General features: G+C 43.0%; 1 protein-coding gene across 1 annotated transcript in view; it reads right to left on the reverse strand.

The window, feature by feature from the left end:
* Positions 1-23,957, reverse strand: part of RFX4 (regulatory factor X4) — a 134,565-nt gene that overhangs the window by 105,492 nt on the left and 5,116 nt on the right. Inside the window, exons 2-3 of the mRNA XM_026499744.2 lie at positions 22,036-22,122; positions 1,017-1,077 (exon numbers count right to left, since the gene is read on the reverse strand). Coding sequence (XP_026355529.1) covers positions 1,017-1,077; positions 22,036-22,122 — 148 coding nt within the window. The remainder of the gene's footprint in view (positions 1-1,016; positions 1,078-22,035; positions 22,123-23,957) is intronic.

Consider the following 23,957-nt stretch of genomic DNA (forward strand, 5'->3'; position numbering starts at 1 on the left):
ATTAAAGCCCATCTGCTTCCTTTTCTCATTTGTCCTCTCCTCTCCATCCTTCCTGGGTCTTCTCTTCCTTTCTTCCAAAGCAGGGGCTTTGCGGTTAAAGAGACCCAGCCAGATTCCTGCCTGTGCCACTTCATGGTTCTGTGTATATTCAGGCAAACGACTTAACTGTCTAAGCTTTATTTACTTCATCTGTGAAATGGGCATAACAATACCAACTTCTGAGAATCGTGAGAATGAGACCAGACATGAGGCACGTATAGGAAGTGCTTAGCATGGACTCTGGCACGTAATAGCTCTTCGTGCCTTCCGTTCCCTTCTTCCCTCCCCTTCCTTCTTTAATTCCCTCAGGTTCGCTGGGCTGGGCTGCTAGGAGAATAACAGCCCTAACTGACACGATGTTGGAGGGATGAATCTCAGGCGTAGACAGCTCCAGTGTTCAAAACTACAACACAATTTCTAAGTGAGGCTCTTAGAGGAGAATTTACCTGTAAACTTCAAATATGAGAGCAACCACTCAAACGGCATCCATTAAATATTTCACCAAGTCCAGAAATTTCAAATACTAAAAGGAAAGCCACTGAAGTAGATACTGCTTGTTCATGTTATTAATGTTAAAATAATTGTAGTATAGTTGCCATTAAGTATGAATTCATTAAGGACTCATTGGTAGGGGTGAACACACCTATGTTTCTATAATTTGCTACAACGTTATTGTAACAATGCATTCCATTAAATCAGTTAATAACACTCAGTGGGATCCAGTCCTTGCCAGTGTCTGGATGATGGGAAACAAAATCTACCCCCAAATACAATAAATATGAAAATCCAAGTCTCCAGGCTGGATCTAAGTTGAGTATTTTACACAGAGCTGCAAATTAAATTGATTGCATGTGGGCTATTGGATGTCAAGTTCTCATGACAATGTCAAACTTCCCAGTGACACCCTGCTCCGTGGGTAGGAAGCGACAGTTGCATGAGCGCCCCATCAAGAGAGGACTTGCTGAAAATGAACTTACCATTGCAGAGTAGCAGGAGTGGAGTGGGGCTTGGATGCTCTGTTGTTTTCTTTTTCCTCATCTGTTAAAGGAAAGAAAAAGGAGTGACCTTTAGGAAAAGTAAAGGGTCTCTCAACTCTCCCACGTATCCCAATGCTTGCAAGCATTCGAGGAAATCTCAAATACTGATGTTTTGAAAGCAAAGACCATGGGAGCTCTCCCAACATGTTAGATATCTTCTTGAATAAGGAAAAAAGGGGAAACTGACCTGTACAGAAAACTTTTAGATCACTTTGCATTTTTATTTGACATAATTCGAGTTGAAGAGCTGTCTCTTTTTATCACTGAGCAATACAACTGTGTTCACCCAATTTACTATTTTTCCAACTGCAGACGGACACCTGAATCTATGATTCGGACCCTACCAACCCACCATTTGCTCCTGCTAACCCCACGGAACAGTGTGGGGTAAGGGAGGGGGAGTGTAAGTGCCCAGGAGAACCAGGATAGCAATATCACAGAGCAAGGGCTGGCAAACTTTTTCTGTAAAAGGCCGGATAGTAAATATGTTATGGTTTGGGGGCTAAGAGGCAAAATCAAAAATATCATGTCATATTTATATAACAAGAGGAAACAAATTTCCACAAAGCTTATACTGATAAAATTCAAAACATAGTAATAGCAATTGAGTACAGTTTTTGTAATATAGGTCCACTAATAAGTATAATGAAATTGTTTTGGGGGAGGAGGCCACATTTTTCTTAACTGGGGTTCAAAGTTCATGTTCTCTACCATAGAACAGATTACAAACATTCATCTATAAAAATCATTCTTAGCTTACAGTCCTATGAAAACAGGCATCAGGCAAGATTTGGATTGTAGGGCTCTGTTTTGTGGACTTCCACAACACAGCAACCGGGACAACAGATCGATCTTGGCGTCTAAGAAGGACTGCTCACAATATCATCGTGGATTAGCAGAGAAATACATATAATTAGCCTCATCCAATTCCTACTAAAGACTATTGATAGAAATAGTCAACATAAAATTTCTTGGTCCACAAAATTTGACCCAAGAAGACTGGTATGGATTACAGTCTCAAAAGAAAATTAATGATGTCAAAACCTACAACTATAACCAACAAAATTTATTAAGAACATGTAAAATGGTCAGTGAAATTAATCTGTGGCATGAATTTATATGAAAAGAATCCGTGCCCATAAAAAAAGATTTCAGTGAAACAAAAATGAAAGTGGAAGAAAGCAAAGTAGGCTGAGGGAAAAGAAATTTTTAAATAAATCAGCCTAATAAAGTGGAGTTCAGAAAATATTTCCTTGATGAAAATTTGTCAAGATTGGTATAATTCTGATGAATTAGTATCTGCGGCAGATACTGCTGTTGCTTATTCAACTATTGTACGTTCTCAGCTTCCTGCTTATTCACAGAACCGCAATTTAGAGGGGACCATGTGTTCAAGGAGGGTAATTCCCCCTCGAATCCTAGAGAGGTGAATGCTGATTAACTTAAATCTACCCATCGAGCCACTGATGAGGTAGGTGTGGCAGGTGACATGGTGTCAGCCTATTAGACTTAGAGAAAAGCTCTCTGGAAGCTTCTAGAAAGATACTTTTCCCTAAAAAAGGAACTGGAGGTCTTGATTTTGAAGTTCTGGCCTCCAAAACTATGAAAAAACAAGTACCTTTTGTTTTATGCAAAAGCAACAAACAAACAGGTGAGAGAGTCTGGCCTGTCCTGCTTTTGAACATGGCTGAGCAGACACGATAGCGAGGCAATGAGCTTTCAACTGGGATGAGAGCAGCCTGAGGATGAAGTCCACACTGAGGTAGCAGAGAGGAAAGGCGGAGGGACTGGGGGTTCTGAGTGTCATGTGCCTAATTAGCTGACCCCCCAAACAGCTGCCTACCTGTTTTGTGAGATAATACAATTTTCTTACTTAGTAAAACCTCTTTTCATTGGATATTCTCTTCCCTGCCACCAAAACCCCCTAACTGATACAAACACTCACACGAAATGTTCTCAGGGACAAAGTGTCCCAGGATATCATGGGCTCGACGCCTGCTCACACAGCTTTGTCGACCTAGAGTTCCTTCTAAATGTTTCTCAGCCTTTCCAACCTAGAATAAATGACACTTCCTCTTTTAAGCCTTCCCGGATACTCTCCAAGTCAGGCATTCTACTATTCTTCTGTCATACAACCCATTACTGATCTCTCGGTTGGACAGTTTGGCCACATCCATCTCTCCAACTTCAGTATCCCGCTTAAGAAGGAGGAATTCTTAGTCGTCTCTGTTTCCTCCCAGCGGGGCCTTCCACTTGGCACCTGATTAAATAGTTGAGTCTGTCTTCCACAAATGCCTTCGACTATTTTTGGAAAACAAATAGCACAATAAGGAGCATGAACATGTGAGTCTCACAAGAATATAGACATAGAAAACAATACTCGACCTCAGTTGTTCACGAAGAAATAAAAAGAAAATAATAATGCCACACAACCTTATATCTCTGAGAGTAACGAAAATTTTAAGTAATAATAATCCCCAATGCTGGTGTGTAAATGGTAAAACTGACAGTCACATACTTCTCTGAAGTTTTTGGTAAGCAATTTGGCAGTAATATTGAGAGCCATCTAAAATGCCCAATCACTTGGCCTCACATCCCAACTCCTAGAAATTACACTAAGCAAATCATTGAAAAAGAAATAAAGATAAAGGTTATGTTAAAAAACAAAACATGATTGAGTTTTTCTTAAACAAGGAAAAGCATATAAACAACATAATATACCTCTTAGCTTATGCTGGACCATGATTGATGTTTCCATTCCCCCTAGAACTGGCAGAATTGTTCCCCCCTGCTTCTTTAAATTTTAGCATTTCAGCCAAGCTGGACTAGATATCAAAAGATCTATGTTCTAGAATCAGTGCCAAAACTTACTGGCCGTGACTGAGCAAACCCCTCATTTTTCTTCATTTGTAAATGGTCACTTTACAGGGCCACTGAAATGAGTATATTAATTAATTTAACAAATATTCACTGAATACCTAATTTATGCCAGCTAGACACTGGGGATAAAGAAGTTAGACTCCTGTCCTTCAGTCTGGTTGGAGAAAGAGAAAGACACGGTGGAGAGAAAGGCCAAGTTCAGTAAGAAGTGATAAATGCTGTGACACAGGTAGGCAAGGGCGAGCCTGCATGAGAAAGCAGAGCCTGTCAGAGAACACTTCCTGGAAACCGCGGTAAGTGAGCTGTAAGTCTCGGAGATGCCTGAGATGGGAACCAGATGGCAAGGATGGTGGGACCAAGTCAGGGGAAAGAAGGTGGAGAAGGTGAGGGACAGACCAAGATACGGGGACCCAGAAGATCATGTCACCCTCCCAGGAATAAGATGGCCGCAGCTCGGGTCCCTGTGGGATGCGGGGAAGGGAGCTGGAAAGGGACTCTTCTGACTTTCTAACGACTCTGTTTAAGCTTCCAGACAGTTTCTTAGACTGAGGATGATCATTGAGCCTACCTTGAAAGGCTGATGGGGAAATGATGACGTGAACTTAACAGAGGGTAAGAGTTCCCAAACCTGCCAAGACCGCCCTCGGCTGCCCTGGCGGCCAGGAGGCCTGGAGCCCTTCTGCTCAGCCGCGCTTCTGCTCGGAGGGACCCACAGGGGCAAAGACAGATGCAGGGATGGAGACCCCGCCAGGCAAACACACCCAGGTGACATCATGGCTCCACACAGGAGGGGGCATTTGAGCTGCGTCTTGAAGACACACTCTGGGTTCTTAAAATAACTTTGTGTTCTGTTTGCAAAAGTCATCCATGTTCATTTTTAAACTTTGAGAAATAGAGAGAAAATGGAAATCTATGCCCCGACACAGAGAGCTATTGTTTTTATCTTATTCACCTCCAGTCTGTTTTCAATGTTCTCTTTCACACCCAAGGACACACACAACCCTAACTTAAAACAAGTGAGGGCCACACAGCACACCCTGGCTTGTGGCCTGTCTCCTGCCCCTTTACCAGGACAGGTCAGACTTAGAGAGGAGGACCCCAATGGAGGGGGTGACCCAGGGGAGAGGGCCGCATGAGAAAAGGCTTGGAGGACAAAACCCGGGGCCCAGGGCAGCACGCAAGGGGTCCGCTTGGCCGCGGCCAGAAAAGCCCCTTGTTGTGGGATTCCGTCACAGCGCCTCCCACGCAGGTCAGACCTGTCTCTGCTGTGTCAGATACTTTCCCCCAATTAAACTTTGTGACGGCCCATTTCAGACACCAGTGAATGGAAAGAGAACTGGGTTTGGGGGCAAGGCAGACATGGGTTTGAATCCCAGCCTTGCCCCTAACTCTGGGTAGAACCCTGAGCAGTTCCTTAACTCATTCAAGCCTGAGGGTCCTTTACCTAAAACATGAGAGTCGTAACTTAGATCACAAGGACGGCTTGAAAATTAAACAGAGTATGTTAAAAACTAGACGCATTAAAAGAAGAATATGGTAACGATCCATTTATTGGCCAAGTATTTACGCCAGGGACGTGCGTCACTCCTCGTATGTCACCTCGCTGTTTTCCTCCCGAGCGTGCTGTGAAGAAGATTTACAGCCAACTTTATTAACAAGGAAACTGAGCTTCGGTGAGTCTGAGTCACTTGTAGAGGCCGCGCAGCCAGTGAGTGAGGTTGGACCCCATCCTGCACTCAACCTATGGAGGCTACTGATGGTCCTAACCAAGAACTGGTCTACTCCGAAGCCAACGTCACCCTCAGCTCAGTCATCAAACAGGTGCCTTCCACCTCCGCGGGCCCCTTCTAGCCCAGTAGCGACTGTGTGCTCAGGGTCTGACCGCCCAGCCTCTTTCTTCCAGAAGGGGGTGTGTGTCACAGTCAGGCCCCTCCTATTTGTGGCTGTCAATCCCAATTCACCAAAAGTGCGGGTTGCTTATTCATGCATCAAATACTGATTGTCTGCTAGCTTCCAGCCCTGTGCCAGGGCGAAGGGGCGAGAACAGACACACATGGTCTCTGCTCTGAAGCTCAGAGTCGAATTATCAGCAAATGAAATGGAAGGGCAAGTCTGGGACGTTACAGCAGCACCGAATGTGGGCTGAGAGTTGAGCCTTGGGAGCAGAAGAAGGAGCAGGAGCCATCTGGCTGACGAGGACAGGAGAGCACATCGTGGGTAGAAGGAAATAACCACAGTTGATAGAAACGTTAGGAACTGGTTCTGCCAAATGCTTTTGAATAGGCAAAAATGCCTCAAGCCAAATGAGATTCATGCCCCATTTCAGGCCAGCAAGGTTCCTGGAGGCACTCATGGCACAGGCAGGGCCATCCCTCCGCAGTGCCCGCACTGCTCACCCACCAAAGCCAGAGAGCGCCTTCTGCTTAAGAGCCTCCCAGCAAGATGCTGCCGCTGCTGCTCCGTCCTGCTCCCCCTTTGCAGTCATGTCTCCAAACACCCTCCAGGGAATCTCAGGCCACTTCCCAGTGGCGAGCACCTCTGCTCCCCTCTCTCGATCCACCTCCCACGTGAAACTCTGACACCAAATTTCCAGGCTCCAACACTGGCCCCGCCACTTGCTAGCTGTGGGACCTCGAACAACCTTTGGTGCCTTCGTCTCCTTGTCTGAGAAACAGGGGTAGTAATAGCACCAAGCGCGTATTGTAAGGATTAATTAGCCACTCCTGGCACATGGTTCATGCTACCCTAAGGATTCCCTTTTCCTATAAGAGTTGTCACTCTTCCGGAGGGGCCAGGCCCCTGGATCCCTATCCCGCTCACGGGGCTGCGTTTGGCAAACCCAGCCTCTGGGACAGGGCTATTTGCTCCCCAATGCACCTACAGCAACCTGGCTGGTCCCTAGCAAAGTCCTCATGGGGTGTGGTCACTGCTTGCCCACAGTGTGTCTGCCTTGCTCGTCTGCGAGCTTTTTAGGGCACAGACAGCCTCACCACTGTGGCTCCAGCACCCACACAGGGTCAGGGCTCAACAAGTATTTGCAGAATGAATGAATGAATGAATGGCTAAAATAATATCACAATTAAATTCAGCCTATGCATCGATTTCTAACACCTACAAATAATACTACCAGAGAACATTTACTGAGGACGTATAACGTGCCAGGCACTCTCTACTTGACTGCATTTAATTTTCACGGCTGCCCAAAACAGTGATTGGCTTAACATGTAGAAAACATCAAATACAGTGCTTCACGGATACTTCGTGCTTAATCAGTTTTAGATCTGACTATTAATCTTATCCCCTTTTATAGGAGAAAGAGACTGAGGCTCAGAGAAGTGGGAAGCCATTTGCCTGAGGTCACACAGCTAGTGCTGGAACCAGGAGAGGACCCAGCCTAGCTGACATAGAAACTTCCTGAACCCAAACATTATGAGCCTCACCCTCTCTTCCAACCTCTAATACCACTAAATATTCTAGAGAACATATTATCTGCCTAATATCTGCTGATGGAATTCACAATATTTGGGAACCCATTCTAGAATATTTCCCGCCTGGAGCCAGTGTGGCAGAGTTTAATACTGAAGGAGAAAGTTTCTAAGTTAATTACTTCTTTTCAAATCCCAGGAAAGGTTCAAGTTTATGCGAGTCTCAAATTTCACTTCAAAGTTCTAATTCTATTTCCTTTCATTACACTAACCTGGCTGCACCTGGCCAGACCTCACCTGTTGGGAACATGGGCCTGCCAAACCTTTCAGTTCCCCTTATCCAGCCCCTTCCCAGCCACTGCAAACGACACCAGCTGATGAGCGGGGTGCCTGGACCGGGCCTTTGGCAGTGGGCATCGGCCCCTGGCAGCAAACCCTTCTCCCCGTGGGAACAGGGCTAAGTCCCAGACAAAACTGTGATGCTGGCAGCATTGCTCTGAGGGGGCCCCACACCTGCCTCCTTTTACCTCCTCCGGGTGAATTCCTTCAGAACCCTGCAGTAGGAAAAGGCCTTTCTAATTTTGATATAAAACCCGAAAAGCCAAGAAAGAAAATATTGATAAATTTTCCTACATAAGAAATTCAAAGACTCTATGTTGGAGGGGGACCTACACCTTAAGTAGAAAATAACATGCTGGGGAAAATTGCAGTCATACCGCAGACAACGATCTCATCTCCCCACCGCAGAGAGAGAGCACCAATAAAACCAGAAGGAAAAAGACCAAGAACCAAGAGAAAAAAAAAGGCAAAGCACCTGACACACAGTTGATGGAAAAAAATACAAATGTTCTTGAAATGTGAAGAGATGATTAATCTCAATTAGTCAAAATGAAAACTGCACTAAAATACCATTTCTCAATCCGACTGGCAACAATCCAAGCCTCAACCACACAACTCTGCCATGAGGCTGCAGGGAGCAGGTGCCCACCGGCCTCCCGGGGGTAGGAGGGGGTGTGAGATGGTGCCTCCCCCCATGAGGAGGTCATCTGGCAGAATCTCCTGAAATCCCACACGCTCCTTATCCAGCAGTCCCACGTCTGGGAACAGACCCTGTGGCTACGTGGGAAATGACCACACGCAAGGCTATTCGTTGCAACTTGTCTGTCACGGTTAAAGTTCAGGAACAGCCCAGCGCTCATCTGGTGAATGAAACTCTGATACATTCTCACAGCAGAACGCTACACGACTGTGGAAAAAAGATGAAAAACAACAAAAGAATGAGGATGCTCTCGGCTCTTACTGATACGGGACATTCCGGGGGGTCATGATTAAGTGAAAAAAGCAAGTCACAGCAAAAGGCATATAGGCTGCTGCTTTTTTGTGTGTTAGAATGTGGCAAAAAAGGGAGTGCCTGGCTGGCTCAGTGACTGGAGAACGTGACTCTTGGTGTTGGGTTGTGGGTTCAAGCCCCACGTTGGGCAGAGATTACTTAAAAATAAAATCTTTTTTAAAAAGTGATGAAAAAGAACATACGTTTGAATTTTTATTTGCATAAAGGAATAAAGTACTGGCCGAATGCACCCCAAAAAGCACCAGAAATCGCAGTCATACAGATTGTGTCATACATATTGTGCAGAATACACAAGAAACAAATAAAAGCATGCACCATGAGGGAGCTGAGGTGGAAGACAGGGGTGGGACCGAGACTTCTCAATGAGTACCTTTAAGGCATTTTGATTTTTGAACATATGAAATACTCTAAGTGTGGACAAATTAAAAATTCCTCAGCTGGGGAGGGAGCATCTGAAGGAAGACTATTCATACGGTTCAGTGGCCCTGGAATGCCATAACTGCAGGCAAATTACAAAGGCTCATAACCTGGCACGACTCTACAGTATTTTGCTTTCCTAATACCCATCTACCCAACCGACACTGTGCACCTACCATGCACCAGGCCCCATTCTAGTAAGTGACACAGTCAGGGTGCTCCCTTCCCCTCAGCTGGTTGCGGCCCATGGAGGGACAAGTGGAGGGGCAGAGAGGTCTTGGCAGCGTGCGCCGAGCAGAGATGACGGACTAGCTTCTTCTCCACAAGAGGAGAGGACAGAGAGACCAGGGGGACAGGAAGGGCAGCCTGTGATGGCAGAGTGGAAGGCTGAGGAAGGGGAGGACTCTGGGGGGTTGTCTCAAACCATGGCCTCCTCAGCCGGCCAGCAGTCTTGCACTTGGCTTCCCAGCTAGGACTTGAACTGCAGCAGACACCCCACGAGGAGGGCAATCAGATTTTAAAAGTCATCATGGGAGGACTTCCTGTGGATGCCCCCCCACCCCAGAACTTCCCACTCTGTCTGTGCCCTTGCTCTAGAAGTTGTCAGAATGCCTTTCTGCTCTTGGCAGGGGGCTTTTGTCCACAACTCGATGGGAATACGAAAAGTTTTGCTACATTTCCTCTTCTCTGGAACCCATCTCAGGAAGTTACAAGGTCTCATATTGGATAATAAACGGACATGCTAAGTGAGCGGAGTGGGGTGAGGGAGATACGATACAGCCCCGAGATGTGAGGAGATTTTAATAGGATAATGATGAGTCACATGAAGCTGTGGCCCGCTGTGACCCCAGTTGTAAGCCATCATGCCACTGAAAGCCAACTTTCCCTTTCCCTGTGCTGTAAAAATCCTCCATCACCAGCAGGCCGTCAGTAACTGCCGTGATGAGTTGGTGAGGGGTCGGGGAGGGTGATGGGAGAAGGGCTGCGTGCCCTGTGAGGCAGGTGAGACAGAATGGCCTCTGGGAGGAACTGCCAAAGATGGGAGGGAACAGGACACAGTGTGGACTGTCTCTGGAGAAAAAGAACCCCCTTTCCACACTTCCACCACCCCTAACACACACAGTCTGGTGATCCTTGGAGATAAAGGGCAGGCTCTGGACTCCCATGTAGGATATAGGATGGAGGCTAGAATCACTAACTTAGACATTAAGGGAACAGTGACCTGAAGGGTAGGGGATTTGGGCACGTCTGGGTCACACTGAACTTGTTCTCTTTCCCATGGAGGGCAACAGGAGTCCCGAAGGAATCCCACTGGCTTCCTGCCATGTGAACCCATCCTATTGCCCTCATCTCTCCAATCCTCTCCATCCCACTAATGCTACCCTGCACTATGGCCTCATCCCCTCACACCTGAACTAGGTGGGAGGCCCCAAAGTGTCCTCCTGGCTCTGATTCACCTGCACGGAATCTCCACATTAACCTTCTGAAAATGCCACTCTGATTTGTCACTCCTCTACCCAGCTCCTTCAGAAGCATCTTAGCTATCAGATTCCAAACCCCTTATTTGGAGTTTAAGTCCCTCGATAATATGGCCCAAACTCACCACCCCAGCCCGGTTTCCCACAATCTTTCAACCTCTCTGCTCAAGCCAATCTGGAAAATTCTCCCAGCTCAAAACCTTCCTTGTGGCTTTGTCCCTCCCAGCCTTGACCATTACCACTTAAAGGAACCACATGGCTCCTCTGAGGCCCAACACTATGCCACCTCCCCTAGTCACCTTCCAAGCTGTGACCTCTCCCAAAGTCAGCATGCGCTCTAATCACCTGGGGGGTGGGCAAAAAATGCAGAGCATGTTCCAGGGGGTCTGGAGTCGGCCCGAGAGTCTAATGAGCATTTTTCACGAGCTTCCAATGAGGCTGTGCTGGAGCCCGGGACCACTCTTAGGGAGACGAGGTAGAACACCTTGCCTGATTCAAACGGATTTGATCACATACGGACGCGTATTATTATTCAACAGTGGGCCTGAGCTTCGCTTCTAGATTAAAAATTCTTTGAGAGCACAGAACCACAGAAGAGGCTGTTTATGTGGTGGGAAGAGGGAAGGTTGTAAAATCAAACAGCTCTGAGTTCAGGCCTTACTCTGCCACTTCCTTGCTGTGACACTGAGTAAGTCCCACCACCTCTCAATCTGCTTCCTCCTCTGTCCGTAAGAATACCCCCCTCCCAGAGGATTAAAGGAAATCGTGCTTGGAATTATGCCTGGCACACTGCCTGATGCTAAGTACATTTAGTATTGAATAAATATGTTATTATAATATTTGATATATTAGTGAATACTGAATAATATTTAATTTAATTTATTTCATATTTTAATATTGGCTCCCTGCCTTTTCCTTCCTTGTATAACTTTGGGTTTTCCATGTAGTAAGCGCTCAGGGAATCTTCTGCAGGATCTCCTGTTCTACCCGTACAGTTCTGCTCAATCCACACTCCTGGGCTCTCCTCGCTGGACATGAAGCTCCGACCAGTCCTGACCTGATAACGCTTCACATTCAAAGTCTTCCTCTTTGTTGGCGAACACGCCATCAGAAACACAAAAACCTACTAACATCTGCTCGAGAGAAAATGCAATTTGTTTGGGTTGGAAATGGGCATTTATGAGACCTGAATTACGGTAAATGACCCTTCCACTCCTGTTCAGACTCTCACTCATCAGGCATTTAAGGCTTGAGCTCACTGATCCAGGGTTTTTTTCCCAACTGACATTCCACCAAAGTGTCTCCTGTCCCATTTCCTCAAGGTCACTGAAGCTCTTGTTGATCCCTGTCTCCGGAGCTGCTAAAAAGGGCACAGTGGGAAGAGCACTGCATAGGAGTCAAGACGTGGGTAGCAGCCCTGGCTCTAGCACTACCCGAGAGTATGATTCTGAGCAAATAACTTCCCTTCTCGGAGCCTCAGTTTTTTGATTCTAGGCTAATAAATGGATTATGCTCCCACTCCATTTCATTTTCACCAGGACCCCCGCAGCTAATGTCCTGCCATTAGTCAGGCCAGCGCAAGAAATCCTTCTCGGCAGGTGGAACGTTAACCTCTCTCCCAACACCTTGGGAAGGCATTTCTAGCTTCCTGGCCTGCTTCAGAGAGAAACACTACGGCAGACCCTTTCGCTAGCCACTCAATAGCTGATCTTGTGGTTTTTTTCCTGCTTGCTAATAAAACCCCAGGTTTATTCAGGGCGGTGATGGGACAGCCCCAGAGGAAAATCCTGATTTGTCCAAGCCAGGGTTTGGCAAACTTCTTCTGTAAAGAGCCAGATAGTAAATATTTCAGGCTTTTGGGGGCCATAGATGATGTCTGTCACATACTCTTGTTCATTTTTTTTCTACTCTTTAAAAATTAAAAATAAGACAAAAATAAAAACATCTTAGGCCCTGGGTTGTATAAAACAGGGGGTGGGCTGGATTTGGCCTGCAGTGGTGCAACCATTAAGAGTAATTCTACTTTTTTCTATTCTTCTGACAAATTTTCAGTCACCCATCCTCCCTTTCAGCTACAGATGATAGCATTCTCAACAAAAACAACATTAAGGAAAGTCTACTGGGGGCTTGTGGAAAGATTTTATTGTTTTCTGCTAAGAGGAAAACACAGAAGAAGAAAGTTAACTGGCACTTGCCCTTTCTCCAACCACCTGTTCCGAATGTGGACTGGATGCCTATTATCTAAAGCGGCCATTTTGTAACCATGAGGTTCTAACATGAGGACAAAAGCCAACAATCTGGGAGGACTTAGTAGAAAGACACACAGAGTCTGGGTCTTGGATAATGTTGAGCTGTTAAACCCTGGAAACTCCTACCTCCCATCTTTCAGTTAAGTAAGTATCCACATTGTTTAAACCACTGTCAGGTTTCTCATAATCCAAAGCATTCTAAAAATACTAAATCTGAGGGGTTTTCTCCTATTTTCTAAAATTTCATCCATCTCCTGAGCCCCCTCTATGTACCAGGCCCTAGGGTTCCAATAGTGAACCCCACAGCACTCCTGGCCTTGTGGATCCTCCAGTCCAGTAGAAGAATAACTAGGCAGAGACAAGAACTGGTCTACCCTTCAGCCACTGAAAATGGGTGATGAGCACTCTTAGCTCTGGTCTTGTATTCCCGTGAACAAGTTATGAAATCCTCGACAGCAAATCTTCGAAGCATTGCTTTCTGAGAGACAGAATAGTGCAAAGACAAAACACTGCCATTCAACGGCAGACGGACAGACATGAGTTCAAATCCTAGCTCAAACACTTACCAGCTATGTAGCTTTGGGCGAATTACTTAACCTCTTTGCGCCTCAGTGTTCAAATGTATAAGATGAAGCTCATTATAAGATACCTCCTAAGACCACTGTGAGATTTGAATGAGGTCACGGACTTAGAGGACTTGTGGTTTAGTAGATGACAACCATATATACCTGTAACTATGAACATACACGTATATAAAAGTTTGCTAACAATATATGCTGAGGAAGAAAGACTAGAAGGACATCAGGAGTGGTTGCTTCTGGATGGTGAAATTAGAGGCCTTTAGTTTTCTTCCTCATATATTTTTTCCTAGATTTTCCAAAAATATATACACATGACTCACAGCCTGGGGATATATTTTTTAATGTAATCTTTGTGTTTTGAAAATAAAAACAATATGTGGACAGCAACTTCTTTGTTCTTTTACCCAGATAGGAGTCAGGTGGCCCCCATTCTAAACCTAGCAGCGGCACTGACTCGCTGTGCAATCTTAGAAAGTCACTTCACCAATTTAAGTCTCAATTTCCCTGTCTAAAATTAATGATAACCAGACTCCTAGTCTTTCCATGATGAGATCGCTTGCACTGGCTTAACTCATTCACCGAAACAACTGTAAAAGCCAGAACAGCTATTTGAAGACATTGGAGAACAATCAGTGCAGACAGGACTAGAGGAGCTGCAAGCCTTGAGAGAAAGAAAGCACAGGGCGTGCCCTCCACATTCACCCTGGATTTTCCCTGCAGATGCTTCTCAGCTGCCACACTGGGAAACAGAACCCAAGCAAAGAGTGTGGTCTGTTGGGCTGAAGTCAGAGTTGGGGATGACCAAGTGACTCATCTCAGGAGCAATGTTCCAGAGAGAAGAGCCATAGACAAGGAAACATACTCCCCTGCATGCAAATTCCCCTCGAATATTTAGCCCATTCACTCATGCAGAGAATGAGAAACCAAGGAGAAGACATCAGCTTAGAGGCTGAAGAACTGATTAACTGATCACTGATTAGTGGGGGAGTCAGAGGTTGCAGTTCAGGCTCGATCAGGTAGAGGGAACTTGGTAAACAGCCAGAGCTTTTAGCTGTGGACCCAGAAAGGCTCTGAGCTTAGACTAGAGACCCCATCCTAGTAGCATAAACAAGACTAAAACAGACCAGATTTAACCAAGGCTTGACAGGATCGAGGAGACCTGCTGGTTCTCTATCTACCTGCTGGAACAAAATTAACACCCTTCAGAGGAAGTTAACATAATCCACCCAAAGTCTCTCTAACTTTGCATCCATAATGTCCAGCATCAAATCAAAAACCATAGGCATCCTGAAAAACAGGACCCAAACCCTGAAATCCAAAGAAAAAAACAGATCATAGAAGTTAATCCAGAGATGACTCAACTGTCACAGTTACCAGACAGGGACTTTAAAATAACTATGGTTAATATGGTTAAGAAGGCAGAGGAAGAGATGGTCAAAATAGAGGAAATGATGGACAAAACAGATGAAAAATGCAGAATATCAACTGAGATTTGGAAAAGAAAAGAAAAATCAAACAGACGCCTACCATAGAAGAAAGAATACAATATCTGAAATTAAGATCACTTGGATAGGCTCAGTGCCAGGTTGGACATAACCGAAAATGAGATTTGAGAACTGAAAGGGAAGTTAATAGAAAACACCAAACTGAGGTACAAAGAGAGAAAAATGGACAAATCAGAGCAGAGCATAAGAAACATAGGAGGTACTGTCAAAAGTCTAGTATTCATGTAACTGGAATTCCAGAAGCAGGTAAGAGAGAATGGGGCAGGAAAAATATTTGAAGAGACAATGGTCAAGAATTTTACCAATTTGATGAACAACAAGCCATGGATTCAAGTTCAGTGAACCCCAAGAAGAAAAAATATAAGAAAACCATATCCATGTACCTTGTAGTCAAAGTGCTGAAAACTAAAGACAAAGAAAAGAATCTTTAAGGCAGCCAGAGACAAAAAGACACGTTGCATTCAAAGGGGTAAAAATAAGTCTGAAGACTAACTTTTGGAAGCCAGAAGACAATGGAATGACAACTTTAAAGTATTGAAGGGGGGGGGGGGGAACCTCTCCAACCTAGAATTCTACATCCAGCAAAAATGTCCCTCAACAATACAGGTGAAATAAAAGATGTTTTTCATGCTCTATACTGCACGACACTGCACTACCCAAACTATCAAAGGAGTTTATTGGGCTTGAAGTAAAAATGATCCCAGTGGAAGCACAGACTTGCTGAACATGAATCAAGAGCCCTTGGAAAGGGTAAATATGTGAATAAATAGAAAGAGATATTGACTGTTTAAAACAACAGTAATAATGATTTACGTGGCTTAAAACATGTGGAAGTAAAATACATTAAGGCAATAGTACAGAGAGGGGGACAGAGGTAAGTGGGGTTAAAGTGTGAGCATGTTCGTGACGGGGCTGGAAACGGGAGAAGGGATAACGTGAGGTGGACATGAGAGGACCACTCGAAGAGAACATGTCATTGGAAAGTCAGCAGAGGAAAACATCAAAGAAAAAATCTTAAACTGCATCATCCTTCCCAAAAAAGCAAAAAAGAAGGACTAAAGGAATAAAGACAGATGGGACAAATCAAGATTAGACAGTAAGTCTGTTGATTTAAGCCCAACAATGTAATTTAAGTGCATTACATTTAAATGATCTAGGTATTACAATTCAAAATACAGATGATCAGACTAGTTTAAAAACACATATTAAAAACCTTAATCTTCAATTCAGAAAGGCTGGAAATAGGAAGATGAAAAAAGATACACCATTAACTACTTGATCTAACTGACTTCATCCAGTATCTGCTGGATACACAGTCTTTACAAGTGCACCTGGGCGTTTGCCAAAAGAGACCATCTGTCAGGACAAAAAGGAGGTCTAGACAATTTCTAATACTGAAATCATACAGAATATGTTCTCTGACCAAGGTGGAATTATAATAGAAACAATAACAGAAAGATAACTAGGAACTAACCAAATGTTCGGAAAATTAAGCAGTGGATTTCTAAGTAAACCAGGAGAAAAAGGAGAAATCACAATAGAAATTGGAACATGCATTTAACTGAATGATAATGAAAATACGACATTAGAAAAATTATGGGCTACACTTAAGCAGTTCTTAGAGGAAAATCTGTAACTTTAAATGCCTATTTTGGAAAAGGTTAGATTCAATGATCCAAGAGCTGTCTCAAAAGCTAGAAGACAAAAAATTAAACTCAAAGTAGAAGGAAGGAAGCAATATACAGAAGAGGAGCATAAATAAATGAAATAGAAAAAAGATGTCGGTTGAGAAAAACAATAAGGCTAAAAGCTGAATCTTTGAAAAGACTAATAAAGTTGATAAACTCTGGCAGAACTGATTGAGGAAAACAGAAAAACACAGATTGTCAATATCAGAAATAATAGGGAGCCATTGCTCTAGGTGCTAAATACATGAGAAAAAGTAACAAAAGGAAAGTTTAAAGAGTGTCATATAAAGAAATCTGAAAATTTAGATGAAACTGATTCCTTAAAATAACAATTTGCTGAAAGTAACAAATCAAGAAATAAAATAATCCTCAAAGAAAACCCCAAATCCAGAGGACTTTTGGTGTTGAATTCTTCCTAACACTTAAGAAATAAGTAATGCCAATCTTACACAAACTCCTTCAGAAGAAACAAAAAAGAAAAAAGTCCTCACCTCTTTTTGGGAGGCCTGTATGACACCAGAACCCAAAAAGGGCATTGTAAGAAAGAAAAATCAGAAGCCAATAAAATCTTATAAAGAATAGGTACCAAAATTCTTAACAAAACAAGTAATCTAACCCAGAAATAGACTTAAAAAAAGATAATACTTCTGAACAAGTGCCATTTATGCCAGGAATACAAGATTGGCTTAACTTTCAAAACTTAATCCATGTAATTCACCATATTAATAGAATAAAGGAGAGAAACAATCATCTCAACAGATGCAGGAAAAAACATTTAATAAAGGTCAACACAGGTTCAGGAAAAATCTCTCAGCAAACCAGGGATTTGATTAGGAATACCTGCAAGCAAAATCCATAGTGAGCCTGACATTCAATAATGGAACACAAAATGCTTTTCCTCCTTAAGTCAGGAACAGGACTGCATGTCTACTATCACCGCTTCAACTCAACATTGCACTACGGTCTCTAAAGCACAGAAAAATAATATAAAGACTATAAAGGAGATGGAAAACTATCATTATTCTCAGGTGACATGATTATGTCTGTAGAAAAAAATTTTTAAAAGCAAATTCATAATTAATAAACAAATCTAGCAAAGCAGCTAGACAAGGTCATTATCTAAGAAATCAACTGCATTTGAATATGCTAGCAACTAGCAATTAGAAAACAATTTTAAATACTACTACGTACAATACCACTGAAAAACATCAATCACCTAGAAATAAATCTAATGAAATATGTACAAAACCTCTACACTAAAATCTATGAAACGCTGCTGAGAGAAATTAAAGGACATTTAATACATAGACGTCTGAGGCCACACACATAGATGGGAAATTTGATGTTGGTAAGATGTCAATTCTGCCCAAATTGATTATAGATTCAGTATGATCTCAGTCAAAATCCCTCAGGGATTTTTGTGACATTTGACAAGCTGATTCTAAAATTTGTATGGAAATGTTAAGAATTTAAATTAACCAAAACAATCTTAAAGAATCTTATGATTCCAAAACAGACAAACAGACCAATGGTTCAGAATAAAGGTCAAGACATAGATCCATATGTATACGATCTCCTGATTTACAGCTAGTGGGTAAAGGATTCTTTCCAACAAAAGGTGCTCTATCAGTCAAAAATTAAAAGTAAATTAAGAACTATGACTCCTCCCTCACACCATATAAAAAATTCCAGATGGACTTCTGATATAAAAGTAAAGGGTAATATAATAAAACTTTCAGATAAGAATATGAAAAATATCTTAATGACCCAGAAGTAGGCAAAGATTTCTTAAGACAAAACAAAAAGCCCTAACTGCAAAAGAAAAACACTGATAAACTAGACATTATTCAAATAAAGAACTTCTGTTCACCAAAAAATACCACGAAGAGAATGAAAGGCAGACTACAAACTGAGAGATGTTTACAATACTTTCATCTGACAAATACCTCCTCCTGAGAATATAAAAACAACCCTTACAAATCATTAAGGAAAAGATAAACCGCACAACTTAAAAAGAAACCAACAGGCAAAGGACATGAGCAGGCAGATCACAGAAACAGTATCTACAAGAATGTTCACCAACCCATCTCAAACTCTTCCAAAAAACAGAAGAGAAGGGAACACTTCCCAACTCATTCTATGAAGCCAGCATTACCCTGATACCAAGTTCAGACAAAGACAATACAAGAAAAGAAAGTTCCAGATCCATAGCCCTCATGAATATTAATGCAAAAGTCCTCAACAAAATCTAGCAAACAGAACTCAACAACGTGTTAAAGGACCGTACGCCATGACCAGGTGCAGTTTTTATTCCCCAAATGCAAGGATGGTTCAACATAGGAAAATCAATCAGTGTAGTACACTATACGAACAGAATGGCCACGTGATCATCTCAATGGGTACCAAAAAAGCATTTGGCAAAATTTAACACCCTTTCATGATAAAAACACTCAACAAAATAGGAATAGAAGAAAACTATCTTAACACACTAAAAGCCCATACAAACAACTCACAGTTAACATCATACTCAATGGTGGAAGACTGAAAGGTTTTCCTCTAAGATTGGAAACAAGACAGGGATGCTCACTTCTGCCACTTCTATTTAACATAGTCCTGGAAGGCTTAGTCAGAAGATCACACACACACACACACACACACACACACACACACAGAAGATCACACACACACACACACACACACACACACACCCTAGTACAAAACTACTGTAATCAAAATAGTGTGGTGCTGGCATAAGGAAAGACAGACAGACCAACAGAAGAGAATAGAGAGACCAGGAGTAGAGCCTCACACATATGGTTAACTGATTTTAAACAAGGGTGTTGAGACCATTCAATGAAGAAAGTACAGTCTTTTCAACAAATGGTGCTGGGAAGACTGGATATCCACATGCAAAATAATGAATTTGGACCCCTACCCTATGTTGTATACACAAATTAACTCAAAATAGATCAAAGACCTAAACATAGGAGATAAAACTATAAAACTGTCATAGAGGAAAAACTTCCTGGTGTTGGATTTGGCAATGATTTCTTGGATATGACACCAAAAGCACAGGCAACCAAAGAAAAACAGATACACTGCGTTACATCAAAATTAAGAACTTCTGTGTGTCAATGGACACAACCAGCAGAGTAAAAGGCAACCCATGGAATGGAAGAAAATATTTGCAAATCATATATCTGATAAGGGGTTTATATGCAAAATATATAAAGAACTCAGGCAATCCAATAACAACAAAAAATAAACAATTCAATTTAAAAATGGATAAAAAGACTTAAACAGACATTTCTCCAAAGAAGATATATGAATGAGTAAGCACGTGAAAAGATGCTCAACATCACTAACCACTAGGAAAGTACAAACGAAAACCACGAGATGCCACTTTACATGCATTAGGATGGTTGTTATTTTTAAAAACACACAGAAAATGACAAGGATTGGCAAGAATGTGGAGCTACTGGAACTACTACTAGCTACGACAGGAACTAGCCACTTCATTGCTGGTGGGAACGTAAAATGGTACAGCTGCTATGGAAAATGGTAGGGTGATTCCTCAAAATACTACAAGTAGAATTACCATACGCTCCAGCAACTGCACTCCTGGGTATATACTGAAAAGAACTGAAAGCAGGAACTTGAACACATATGCGTACACCCGTATTCATAGCAGTATTCACAAGTATTCACAAGAGCCAAAAGGTGCAAACAACCCAAATGTCTATCAAAGGATGAATGGATAAACCAAATGGGGTATACACATAAAACGGAATGCCATCCAGCCTTTAAAAGGAAGGAAGTTCCTGATACGTGCTACAACACAGATGGACCCTGAAGATACTATGCTAGGGGATATAAGCCAATTACGTAAAAACAAATAGTATGTGATTCTATTTATACAGTCAAATTCATAGAGACAGAAGTAGATAGTAGTAGCCAGGCACTGGGAGATGGGACAGGGGAGGTGGGAATGGGGAATTATTGCTAGAGTTTAAGTCTGGGAAAATGAAAAAAGATTTGGAGGTGGACGGTGGTGATGGTTGTACAACAAAGTGAATGTACTTAATGCCACCAAATTGTATACTTAAAATGATTAAAATGGTCAATTTTATGGTATATATATTTTAGTGCAATAAGACAAAGTATGCTCAGACATGCTTAAGAAATAAAAACTTGAGACAACTTAAATAACATCAACATTTAAATGGACATGTAAACTGTGGCATATGCTCACAATGGAATACTATACAGCCATGAAGAAGCACTGCTACGTACGACAGCGAGGCTGCATCTGGCAGACATTACGTTGAGTGAAAAGTGCTATATACAAAAGAATACAGACTCTATAAGTCCATTTATATAATGTTTCAGAAACAGGCAAAACCAAATGATAGTGATAAAATCCAGGAGGGTAGTTATTAACAGGGATTCTGAGACATGAAGGAACCACCCAGGGGGCTAGAAATGTTCCATCTCTTTTCTGGGTGGGGGTTACACAGGTAGATACAAACTGAGAAAACAAAAGGCATTCATCAGACCAGTCACATAAGATTTATGAACTTGATATTCAATTTATCTCAATTTTATAAAATGATGCAAAATCGTGATGACAGAACAACAACGCCGGAAGGAACTCTGGAAGAAAGCTGTTCCGCGTGTGCAGCAAATGCTGTTGGGGATTATGGAGCAGGTGGTCCCTGGCCCATGCTCTGAGCAAACTGCACTAAGGAAATGCTCTTTACCAGCCAAGGGGGAAAGACACTCTGTCCCCGCTGGCAATCACATTTACAATGAGCTGCCCCCTTTTTCAGTGGTTCGGGGGCAAACACAAGTCCCCATCAGTCTTCTTTCTTAATATGAGGTGCCCAGAAGACCCAATCTGACATAACCCAGGGGAAGGTGCAAACACAGCAATTTATACCTTCCCATTAACTCCCAATTCTCTAGTCCAAGATCTAGGAGAAATCTTTACTTTCAAAGAGCAAGGACATTCCAGACTCTGAAACGACAATCCCATGACACACTAATTTAATCCAACATCTACGGGGACACAGAGAACGGCCTTTCCCACTCAGGTCCGCATTTGCCCAACTGGAGCATCACTGTAATGGGGTCTTTAGGGACTCAGACAACATGAACGTGCAAACAGCAAGTGCTTGCTGTGGCGCCGTTCCCGTGTTTACTGGACTGCACTGCACTCCCCATTGCAGAATATTCCAGAGAGGGCCTGGCGTGGTCCCTAAATGGCTTCAGAGTCTCTCGCTCCAGGTGACTTGCCCCAGCCTAGCATTCGAGAAGCACCATCCCACCCACGAGGACACTGGACGTGTCTAGGACATGGTGAAAGAATGAATTTCGAGCACTTACTTTCATCATTAGAAACATTCCCCAGAGATGTGTGGCTGGAATAACGTTTGTTCTCACTTTCATTGAGACATCTTTCAATCCAGCTCTCTAAAAAAAAACAAAAACAAAAACAAAAACAAAAAAAACAGAAAGAAAGAGAGAAAGAGGAAAGAAAATCACAGAATTGCAGAATTGCTATTGGTGTTTGTGAAGAGACATGAACATCATAAACACATTCGACTCAACTGCCCACTGGTTTTCATCTGAGACCTGCCCCGGCTGGAACTGGGCTTTCCAAGAAGCCCCGCCAGGCACCATTGCTGAGGAGACAAAATGGTGACTGAAGCCCCCTTGAGTATTTCTTGGTCAGATTCTACTACTTCCGGAGTATTCACAGCCCCGTAGTACCAACTGTGGATTATCTTTCTTTGCATCAAAAAGACGTTCCTGGGAAGTCATTTGTAAAACGAAGTTTGGTCAACTAAACCACTGGTGGTGGTTTACCAACTGATAAATTAGCAGCAGAACCCTTTATTCAAACAAAAACAAAAAGGAAAGCAGACATAACCCTGAGGGTTCTGGATGAATCGGAGGAGGAGCACAGGGAACTCAGAGGCTCCCTTCCCTTTGCCCGGTGACCCCCGAAAGGGGCACTTCCAAGCACAGGCCCAAAGCCACTGTGTGAGGAGATAATAAAAGCTATACAATAGCTATGTCGTACTTTTAAAATACAAAAGACTCTGTTTTTAAAATCTAATTCCAAAGTCTACAAAAGTACTTTCCACAATGTAGCATGATGTTTATTCCATTGGGTAGACCAGCTACGACTCCTTCCTTCCTTCATTCATTCAACAACACCCACTATAGTCAGTCCTCCTATAATGCTTGTTTTGAAAATAAGCGTGTGTTCCTGGGCAAGTAATACATTAGGGAATGATCTGAGCAGAGAGCAAACTTTGCGCTTGCTTACGCTCAATCTCCTCCCTAAGAAACATCAGGCGAATGCAGAAAAGCACACATACCTGAACCAAACCCCATAGGAATATGCAAAATTCACACATGCTCACGCCCCAGACATCTACCGGCTACTTGAGTTCACCTCGCGTGTTATGAGCCACCCCTGCCCGGATAACGCACGTCCTACCACTTCACCGTAACTCCCAAGCGGCAGCCTTTCTGACGCCCACTTCCAAAAGCGAACTTCAGGTCTTTCCCAAGGTGAAGTGCCCGACTTAATTGTATTTCCGCACCTCTTAAACATTTAATTAACGTGTACAAAACTGTGCTGTCATTTTTATTTGATTCCTATTTTTTTAACGTGTCACTGAAAGAGCTTTTGAGTGTTACGTCCCTCATTTATTTTTCTAGTAAACTGGTTTTTATCGTGCTGTTTTGCAGAACGTAGTGATTTTTAGGAATGCCTACGCGGTGTTACAGCAGGGCTGACGACACCTACGGCTTTGTGCTTCCGCACAGAGGTGTCCCCCGTTGCTGTCTTTATCACATAGGAGCTGGCATTTCCTGAGCACCTATTCTGATCTGCCAGGCCTTTACATGTGTTATCTCACTGAATTCTGACAACTCCCAGAAGTAAAGATTTAAATCTCCATTTTTCTTCCTAGAAAGCAACTGAAGCTTAGATTAGGTCATGTGACTCCTCGTAATTCAAAGAGCCCAGGACCAGATCATTAGTTAACACCTTAGGTGACATATTCTAGAAGGGAGGCATGCTGGCACGGGAGCTATGGGCTGGGGTGGGGGTGGGGGCACAGCAAACGCAAACAGCAGGGAGAGATGTTGGGTTTTTATTTTATATTTTATGTCCCAACAAACTGCTCTTTTAAAAGCTGCTCCCTAAATTGTAAATAAGTAGGTGGAAATATCCAGGGGGAGGAACCAGAGCCAGCTTATTAAAAGGAAATGGAAAGCTGGTGTTTCTGAGG

The sequence above is a fragment of the Ursus arctos genome, unplaced genomic scaffold (genome assembly GCF_023065955.2).
Source record: "Ursus arctos isolate Adak ecotype North America unplaced genomic scaffold, UrsArc2.0 scaffold_21, whole genome shotgun sequence".
Classification (NCBI taxonomy): Eukaryota; Metazoa; Chordata; class Mammalia; order Carnivora; family Ursidae; genus Ursus; species Ursus arctos.